General features: G+C 34.6%; 1 protein-coding gene across 1 annotated transcript; it reads right to left on the bottom strand.

Annotated features, from left to right (window-relative positions):
• Positions 1 to 3918: 3918 nt before the first annotated feature.
• LOC128551769 (uncharacterized protein K02A2.6-like) lies at positions 3919 to 7830 on the bottom strand. The gene has a single exon (XM_053532681.1). It carries the CDS (start codon positions 7828 to 7830, stop codon positions 3919 to 3921), a length of 3912 nt encoding a protein of 1303 aa, XP_053388656.1.
• Positions 7831 to 10717: the final 2887 nt, after the last annotated feature.

Here is a 10717-nt window from a genome sequence, read left to right as displayed (position 1 = left end):
ATATATGCTTGGACCGTACAATGTTTTATCCGGATAACTCGAAAATCTATCTCATTACACGACATCTTATATAAAAAGGCATGTCATATTATGCAGAGCTCAAAAAATATTTGTCTTTAAAAGTTTAACATATCCCCGTATCTTAGCACGAAAAACAAATGATATTTTCCTTGTATAACCGAATATTACCGTCGATGATGTCACAAAGTGTAATGGTTATATAATATGTTGCATTCGCGTGGTGCGTGATATGAATGTTCGGCAAAATACCGTGAATTCGTTTTTCATGTAACAAAAAATGTCTTTAAAACTGTTTCGTTGAAATCGGTCACTTGAAACTCTATTTATACATGTACCCTAGTGATGATAACAACTCATGTCTATTTTTAACGTAAAAAGTATTCAGCCATAACTAGATAGTAACAGTAATTGTTAAAATACCAACCAGTTTTTAAAAGTATTTTAGGTATGTGTTATATCTTGTGAAGCAAGAATATTTCAATATCATTTACTTCACTGTTTTGAAAACCGAACTTTGCCAGTCATAAAATTAAGGCCGGGCTAAACTGAATACTGTCAGGAACCATACTTACAAGGTTAGGACCAGGGTAAAGGTTATACTCAGATTTGATTGAACATAAAATGATAAAACATATCCGAACAAATACTTACAACATTCAAAAACGTTTTCTACTACCGTACGGTTATATTTGACGAACTCCTTGAATTTTGAAGAAAAGTAGATTTGAAAATTTTGCACGTTTCTATCAAGTAAAGACCCAGCTTTTCAAACAAGTGGTTAAGATTAAATTGGTACTATTTTGACAGTATGACTGGGACACAGGACTAAACTGAGTTATAAAGCAAGCTTCTTCCTTAAATTACGGATATGCCAAAACCGAGACACGGACACTGCAGCTTTTCGGTGGTCTTGTACAACCAAGTAAAAAATAAAATTAAATTCAATTTAAAAAACACTTTTTTTCATTTAGTATATGCATATATAAATTTAAAGACCTTATATAAACAGGGATGAATCTAGGCAGATATATTCTATTAAATATATATGTTACGTATATGGTAAAAGTGGAAAACGTATAACGAGCCACAGACTTCACTAAAATTGTTGTTGTTCCACCAATTGTTATCAGAATTTTATAAAACAAGCAGCAAAATAATTTAAATGAAATATAATTTGAAGTATTCTATGTGACGGTTACAGTGGCTCCTTATTTGTGCCAAACACAATGTTGAAAACATAAATTTTCAAGTACATTAACATAACGAAGAAAATATCCTATATTTGGACCCATTCTTTGGTTATGTGAAATTATTAATAGGCATGTCATATACCATTTGCAAGAACACATCACAGTGTTATCAAAAGCATAATTTCTTGACATATATCATAAAGTAACATGATTGTAATTGCATATAACATGCTAAAACTAAAAATGTGCACTTTATTGTAAAAATGGCGATAATCATTTTGTGTTGAATTTATATCTCGTGTTGCAATGTTTACAAAATCATCCTAAAAACAAAGATACAAACAAACAAAAACAAAAGAAGGTTAACAGGATAATTAAAATTATAGGGCATGTATATCGAAAAATGGAAAACAGTCAATTTCTACAAACATGTGAGTAATCTAGTTGTTTCCCTCATATGACGATATGAAACCGACACGCAATTCAACCGCTATTGATCTAGTTTCATGTCCTAAAATAGCAATAAATATTTAACAGGCGACTACTTCCTGAACCAATGTCTCTTTATTTAATAAAGTTTAAAATCGTAAAATAATGTTATTATCATAAATATCAAGTTACACGCTCCTAAAACTTTATGTGCGTTCAGTAAGTATAATAAAGTATAATGTTAAGCAAGAAGAAAAAAATGACATTTTATCAGCATTTTTCTAATTGATTTGCTCACTTGTTTTCATCACGACTGCTATACATGTACAAATGCGTTGAAGACTCTTAACTTAGTAAGTTAGTTACTCATGCACAACAAAATAAAAATGGTTGACTTTAAAGGAGTTTTGTAGTATATACTGAATTAGGCGTGAAAAGGTGCTTGTTTCCGGTATCCCGACCTACCCTAAATGTTTGGCCCAACCCTAAATGTTTGAAGGGCCTTTTCGAACAAAAAGTTTCAAAAAACTGCACTTTTTATGCTTTAAACATGGCTGTCGATGGCCAGTGATGTTAGAAATCAGCTTACTGATGCTCTAAAGGCAAAACCCCTTATTTTTTTCATTTTCTGACAGAAAAATAATTTCTGAAAAGTCTCCCTGAATAATAATAATAATAATAATAATATTAGTTTTCGACCTACTTACCCTATTTTTGAGCATGTTACCGGAAACAAAGAATTTCTTTTAGGCCTTATATATCATATACAACTGACCGCTCTATATAGTATTAGGTATTTAAAACTAACCGAGATAATCTTAGAGCTATACTGAACAGTATTCAATTTACTAGCTGACATAGAGATAGTGCTCTATGGTTTTTACCATTTACAAGAGAAGAATTGGGCTATACAATATCTAATGACTAAGGGTTATACAGTATATAACATTGACTAAGAACGATCTGGAGCTACAGAGTATATACGACTGACCGAAATTAACTATGGGAGAGTATTGCCCGCTGAACGCTATGTAGCATTTACCACTGACCCAGAAAATAATCTTTAATACCTGCAATTAAATTGGAGCATTTTGTTCTCTATCCAAACAGAGCGACAACTATAACAATACATATTATGAGAAGTTATACATGACAACTTTCTTTAAAACCATTCATGATTTAGGTCTCTTTCATATAATTGTTTTACTTTTTTAGCTTAATAAATATGATATTTTGTCAATATTGACCCACTCAATAAGATTCTAGTTTTGGAATATAAGAGACCAGTGGGTTCTTCTATGATTTAAGCAGAATAGATTGATTTTGATAGATTGATTTAATTTTATTTTTGGAGATGTTATGATGTTCGATTGTCTTTGTTGGATTTTGGCCAAATTTTATACCAGGGCAGAGCCCGAAATATTCCAAATCCTAAGTATCTGCATGTGTTTTGAATGCAAAATTTAAAAAAGTTCAAAAGTTATTGTAAAACACCGTGCTTCTAAATGTAAACATAGGCCAGATAATCCACACTAGCGGAAACCTTTTAAAACTAGATACTGGACATGTTTCTACACGAAAGAATGGGAGATGTAACTAAGCACGTTTCTATGTGTGATTCTTTTTAATGTTTAGCCTATGTGTTGTGTTTGTACCTAGGTGGGTTCTCATATTTAAATAAATAAGGCAAAATAAACTAATAAACATTTATTCATTCTTCATTCATACATATAGACGTGTGTGCATTTCTAACGCTATCAGAGAACTCCCCTCACAGAGAGCCTGCGGTTTAACCAAGCATGCTACATGTAATATGATACACTAGCGTATACAACATCACTTTCCTTCTTTTTTCTTTTAAATTATGCATTCATTAAATATTTACTGATTCTAAATTAAAATAGGAAATTGAAAATAATGCAGTTTAATATAAAAGTACAAACTGAATTCAAAATTCCATCACGAAATCTATTTATTTCTAAAACAATAAACTCCTAAAGCTATTAATATAATTTCCAAAAATGTTTTTCCACTGTCACAATTCATTCACGCAGTTCAATCAAAACATTAAACTAAGTTCAAGATAGTTCATGGCATGTCGACACATGGTTGTAAAATTAATCCATTTGTAAACAATATAGCAATTTAGGGTGGTAATGAATTAATGTTCTTGTCATATCAGATTGCATATTTGTCATGTTATCAGAAATTTAAACTTTGTGGCGGTTACCACAACATTTTAGGTGCAAACAATGTTTAATTCCATGTTTCACAAATGTCAACTGTACTCATTTTCACAGACGTAATCTTTGTATTTTTCTGGTTTTTTCGACATGCGCTTTTTCTTTTCATGGGACGTATTTTCCGAAAACGGCGTTTCGTACTTTTTTAAATGAGTGACATCCCTATTATACTGCACCCCATCTCTCTCTATGGTAACCGAATTCCCGTGTTTCTGCGTAACAGTATAAGGTTTAGACGAAAAACGCGTGTCTGTTTTATCTTTCTTTTTGTTTCTTAACAAGACTAAATCACCTACAGAAATGGAATTTTCTACCGCATTCCTTTTTTGATCCGTATACTGTTTTGATTTTTCTTTTTTCTCGCAGTCTCTATCTCTTACAGATTGATCGGAAAGATCGAATTTTCCGTATTCCTGTAAGCATGGGACTTTGGTCCTAATTTTACGACCGTACAGTAATTCTGCTGGACTTACACCTGTGGTAGCATGCGGGCTACTGCGATACATCAATAAATATGTCTGAAGCTCATGTTTCCAATTACGTTTTTCAGCAATTGCTATGCGAATACGCTTCATTATGCTTGACATCTGTCTTTCTACTTGCCCATTTTGATTTGGCGCTAAGGGCGTAGAATGTGTGAGTTTAATGCCATGTTCTTTTAGAAATGACTTGAAATAGTCACTTGTAAAATAACTTGCATTATCAGTCCTTAAAAGGAAGCATGTTCCGTGTCTCGCAAACATTTTCATAAGAACTGTAGCAATATTTTCCGATGTGGTGGATTTTACGATTTCTATTTCCATAAATCGGCTGTAAAAATCTATTACCACGACTAAATGTTCACCTGTCGGAAGTGGTCCTAATAAGTCACATGCTAAATATTCCCACGGTCCACTAGGTAGTTCCGTCGGTTTTAGCGGCTCCGGAGGCGCCGGAGGGCCTTCTAATTGACACCCATGACAAGATTTACAATATTTCTCTATATCTTGATCTATCTGTGGCCACCATACGCGTGTACGAAGTGACTGTTTCATTGACACTATACCAGGATGACCACTATGTGCCGCTTCGAGTATTTTCGTTCTTAATTCTTTTGGTACCACTATTCGCGTACCTCGAAGCAATAAGAATCCGATAGCCGACAATTCGTTTTTAACAATCAAATATTCCTTAAATGGAATTTTGTACCATAAACCGTACATCAAACAATCACGAATTGAAGACATTTCAGGGTCGTATCTAGACGTTTTTTCTATTTCTCGCGTTGTTACCGCTTCAGGCGTTGCGGCACGTGCTATATTCAGAATATAGTTATCATCATCTATAAAATATGACATCCGTTTTTCTTTATCATCAGCCAATAATCTACTCAGACAATCTGAAATGTTCTCGCGGCTTGGGACATGGCGCACTGTATATCTATATCCCTGCAATCGCAAGACCCATCTTTCGATTCGCGCACTTGGTTTTGATTTTGGCGCGAAAATGTACTGAACAGCTTTACAATCAGTAACAAGTTCAAAGTCAATGCCGTGTAAATATGTGTGAAATCTCTCGACTCCAAAAATAACGCCAGCACATTCTTTCTCGGTCACGGAATACCGCCTTTCAACATCAGTTAAACTGCGGCTAGCATAACAAATAACACGGTAATCATTGCCTTGACGTTGAGTGAGAACAGCTGAAAGCCCATAGGGACTTGCGTCGGTCACGACTTGTGTTTTGGCATTTATGTCGAAATAACCTAATATTTCCGCGCTTGCCAATTTCTGTTTCAATGTATCAAAGCTATTTTGCTCTTCGCGGCCCCATTTAAACCTGACATTTTTTCGTGTGAGTTTTCTCATCGGTTCTGAAATTGATGCCAAATTTTGAATATACCTAGCATTGAAATTGACTAATCCTAAGAATGACCTAACTTCCGCGGCATTTCGTGGTGCTCTTGCGTTGAGCACATCGCGCACTTTACTTTCGGTTGGACCAACCCCGTGTTCGGACAATACGTTTCCCATGAATGTCACTTCTGACATTTCAAATTGACACTTTGATGGGTTTAATGTGAACCCTTTTTCATGTAACACTCTGAGCACATTTTCTAAACACTTCTGGTGTTCATCTTTTGTAGGCGCGTGCACTATTATATCATCCATAATGTTACGTGTACCAGGGCAATTTTGTAGAACTTGTTCAAGCACTTTCTGAAACATTTCACTAGCACAGCTGACTCCCTGGAGTAATCTTTTGTAACGGAACATTCCAACATGAGTTATGAACGTAGTTATTTCCCTTGAATCAGGATGAAGCTCGAGTTGATGATAGGCATTTGAAATGTCTAGCTTACTATACACTGTTGATCCGTTCAAATCGTACAGCACCTCGTCCACGGTAGGAATCGGGTGTCGTACCCGCTTCACAGCCGTGTTGCTTCGCCTCATATCGATAACAAGCCTAATATCGTCGTCTCCTTTAGGCACTACAACAACTGGGCTTACCCAGCGGCTAGGACTGTTTACTCTTTCGATTATATCATTGTTTTCTAGTTCTAATAGCTTTTTTTCTAGCTTTTCTCTGAGACTGAAAGGTATACGCCTTACCGATTGAACAACTGGCTCGATTTTTTCATCAATGGGAATTTGCAATTGAAAATCTTTCATTTTCCCTATTCCTTTGAACAATTCTGGGTTTTCGCTCATGATGTCCTCTTTGACCAAATTCACTTCTGGTCCGATCCTTAGCACATTGAGACTAATTGACGTGTCTTTACTAAGCAATGCTTGTCCCTTACCGTCCAAAACTGAGAATTCTACGTCATCAATAGTCATTGAATTGAATTCAATTTTCACACGAAATATACCAAGCAATTTGAGTGGTTGTTTGCTTCCATAAGCGAACACTTTCTTGTCTGTGGATTTTTTATGTGTTAAGCATTGAAATTGTTTCTGTGATTTTAGAAAATTCCATGTACTTTTGTCAACAATGTTACAACTAGCTCCTGAATCTATAACCATATTCAGCGGAATATTACCGACGTTGACTGTTATTTTGTTTGACACGTTCCCAATTGATTTGATATTAAACAGATATTCGTTTTCACTGTCTGAGGATGTTTCATTTTCAAGTGATCGAACTTTCTGTTTTGGTTGTATCTTTTTCCTTTTAGATTTACACTTTACTGCAAAATGTCCAATAAAGCCACATTTTGTACATGCTGCACGTGCTGCTGGGCAATTTGGGTCCTTAGCCATGTGACCCCTGCGGCCACAGCTGTAACATTCTACATGTGTTGGCGGTGCCTGTTGACGAAATCTGCCTCTACCTCTGTTCGCACGTTGTTGTCTTTGACGCATAGTCGATTGTTTCAGTTGAAACGTGGTGTCATCTTTTTGTTGCTGTTGTGTACTTTGATTTTCCATTTTTGTGGCACTGTCTTGTGCACGTTCGAACGTTGATGACAGTTCCAAAACTTTTTCTAATGTTAAATCTTTATTACTGAGAAACTTTCTGCGTAACGTTGTAGATGTGCACTTTTCAATAATCTGGTCTCGTATTCTGTCATTTGTGTCATTAAAGTCACATGAAATACTTAGTTGTTTAAGTCGCGTAGCAAAGTCCTGGATAGTTTCATTCTGTTTCTGTTTTTCTGAATTGAATTTGTGTCGTTCATATGATACATTGAGTTTCGGCTTGAAATAATTATTCAATGCATCAACTGCGGCGTCAAAATTATTGTCATTTCCAGTATTGTCCAGTGTTTCGAAAATCCCTTGCACTTCCGGTCCTACCAGATGCAGCAGTAGTGCTCGTTTTTGTGATTTGTCCGTGACGCCCGAACCGACAACGAAGTATTGAAACGATTTCAGCCATCGCTCCCATTTGCTTGGCAAGCTACTAGGGTCTCCTGTCATATTAAAGTGTTCCACACTAGGTACAGATAATGCTTTTGCCATTTTCTTTATTGTTAATTTTTTTAACCCTTTCACGAATTTAATCCAAATTGTTTTACAACTGTTGCCTTTTTACTGAAACGGAATTTAATCCTGCACACATTTTTGTTTTTAGGAATTTAATCCACAATGTTTTGTCAACTTGTTTGATTCACGGAATTTAATCCAATATTTTTTTTTTCTGTTCGGAATTTAATCCAACTGTTTCAGTTTAATGAATTTGTCAAACAAAACCAAATCCATCATTTTCTTCCGGAATTTAATCCAAAAATTTAAAACTCATTGATATCCCATCCTCGTCGCCATTTGTTGTGTTTGTACCTAGGTGGGTTCTCATATTTAAATAAATAAGGCAAAATAAACTAATAAACATTTATTCATTCTTCATTCATACATATAGACGTGTGTGCATTTCTAACGCTATCAGAGAACTCCCCTCACAGAGAGCCTGCGGTTTAACCAAGCATGCTACATGTAATATGATACACTAGCGTATACAACACTATGATAACTGGAAGGCAAGGGTGAATTGGGAGTAAAATGAAATAAATTGAAATTATTCGTCTGTTGTCAATTATGTGACTAACATATTCATGTGTCATTATTCTCTTTATGTCTAAACAATTTTAAAGTGGCCATTTTCAAAAATTTGCAGACTGATAAAATCATTGACATCGAATAACATGCCTTTGACTGTGTTGGTATCGGAGGAAGATATCAGGGTCTTCAGAAGGTCGACGAGTTCATCCAGTCGCCAGCTCATTTACGTACGGGTGATTTAAATCGTCACTCACCAAATTAGCTTGAAATATTTACAATACGACACGCAATGTGTCCTTGCGACTTTTGACACAAAGACATGATAAAACGCCAAATTAAAGGCAGGAGGTATGAAAGGTTACGTTAGAAAATAGATAATGTCTTTGCGAATGTTTGGCATATCTTCACTGTCCTTGCTGGTTACTTTACTTGCAGAAACATCATTCTCCGAGTTTTCATAAAAATGAGGCACAAGATCAAGCATGTCGTTCTTCTGAACACTTTAAAAGATTTTCAACAAACTTAATATGTCACGCCCCTGCCCAGACTTCACTCAAGCTTGCTTAGATGTGTCTATTACACTGAAAACAAGGTATTAAAAACAAAATATACTGAACACAACCTATGAAATGGTTACTTCTAAGAAACCACGTGATTTTGGTTTAAAAATACGTGCGAGAGTGGTTTTAATGTCTTCCTTTGTGTCACTTTTATTATCTATACATACCTATGCCTTAAAGTTTCCTGATCCGTTTTCACTACTTAAACTGTTTTCATTTCAATTATTTGTTACCGCCCCGGAAGCCTAGTGGTGGAGCGCCCACCTAAAGTGCGGGAGGTCATGGGTTTTTGTTCGGCGCTCAGCATTAGGAGAAATATGCTAGGACTGGTTCGATGATTTCTTTTTTAATTCTTTTCTGGATGTCAAATATTTGATTTGAGGAACTTATTACCTTGATTTCGTGAACAACTAAACTATATTCTCATGGAGAAAAAAAATATTTACGGAGCCTTTTTCTTTAAAAAAAAAAACAACAAAAAAACAACAAACTCTGTACCGATATAATATTAAAAAAAAAAAAAAAATATGATTATTTTATTTACACTGCATATTTCAAATTGAACCGCTCTTTATATATTTGTTACAAATATTTAACAAAGGTGTTTACTTCAAGTATTTAACATATATGATTCTTTTGTAAATGACGATGATTAGGTTTAACATTGCCTGTAAAATATAGGGTATATTTATATCGACTTTGGTGTTGTTGATTTACCTTGAACGACAATATCAGATTTCATAGTAGACGGTCTATTTTGTGACACACATGTCAAACAAACTATCTCCATATATTGTAATCAAACTAAATGTTTCAACAAAACTGTTAAACGGGTATTTAAGGCATTGGCATTTAATAGACAAAGAGGAGTTTGTACTTTTTAATTAAGTTTGCAACGTTTGCAATTATTTTAGTCTTTATAAAGCATGCACTACGGTAGCGCTTTCATACTGTCGTACCTGTGTACTTTCGCTCGGGGCATTATGGGTAAGTACTATTTTCAACATGGAATGCGTGACGTAATGCTCTATGTATAGAATGTCACATGTCCTTATATGGTAATCAAACTAATTCAACAAAACTGTTCAACAGGTATTTAGACCTTGACATTTTAATAGATAAAGGAGATTTTGTATTTCTGGCTTTAAGAGTTGTACTTTTTAATTAAAGTTTGCAACGTTTGCAATTATTTTAGTCTTTATAAAGTGTGTACTTTTAACTTATCCACAGCATGTACCTCAGTCGAATTACAACTGCATAGCGATATATTTATTTCAAAACATATTACAATGTATTTACGTTATTATGTATGTGAATGAAAATAAAAATCGCGTGTGCATTTTTTGAATTTTCAATGTTAAAACAGATGTTTCAAATTTGCAAATCCATTGCTGTTTTAAGATATACTACTTGTCTGACTATTACTAAGGTTCATGAATTGGCTCTCATATGGGAAATTCCTTACAATAAAATATAAGAATAAAAAACAGTCGGGAATTGCGACATACTGACCTTGAACGTCTATAGAATCTCCTTCCAATACATTAACAACAACATTTAGAAGGGCGCACCTGTCAAAATTAATCATTTGACTTTTTTCTACTATATCACTAATGGTGCGGAGTAAGAAGGGATTAAGCTTCAAATATTAAATCTGTAAATATATTCACAAACAATAATGTCGTGTAGTATTTCTATTTGTACAATTTAAATCAAATTGAAGGTAAAGCTGTATTTTTTACTTGTTTTGGATGCTTTCTTTGGTACTACTTTCTTTAAATGATAGAGAC

Source organism: Mercenaria mercenaria, unplaced genomic scaffold (assembly GCF_021730395.1).
Source record: "Mercenaria mercenaria strain notata unplaced genomic scaffold, MADL_Memer_1 contig_165, whole genome shotgun sequence".
NCBI classification, from domain to species: Eukaryota; Metazoa; Mollusca; class Bivalvia; order Venerida; family Veneridae; genus Mercenaria; species Mercenaria mercenaria.
This window is presented reverse-complemented; position numbering and strand designations above follow the sequence as displayed.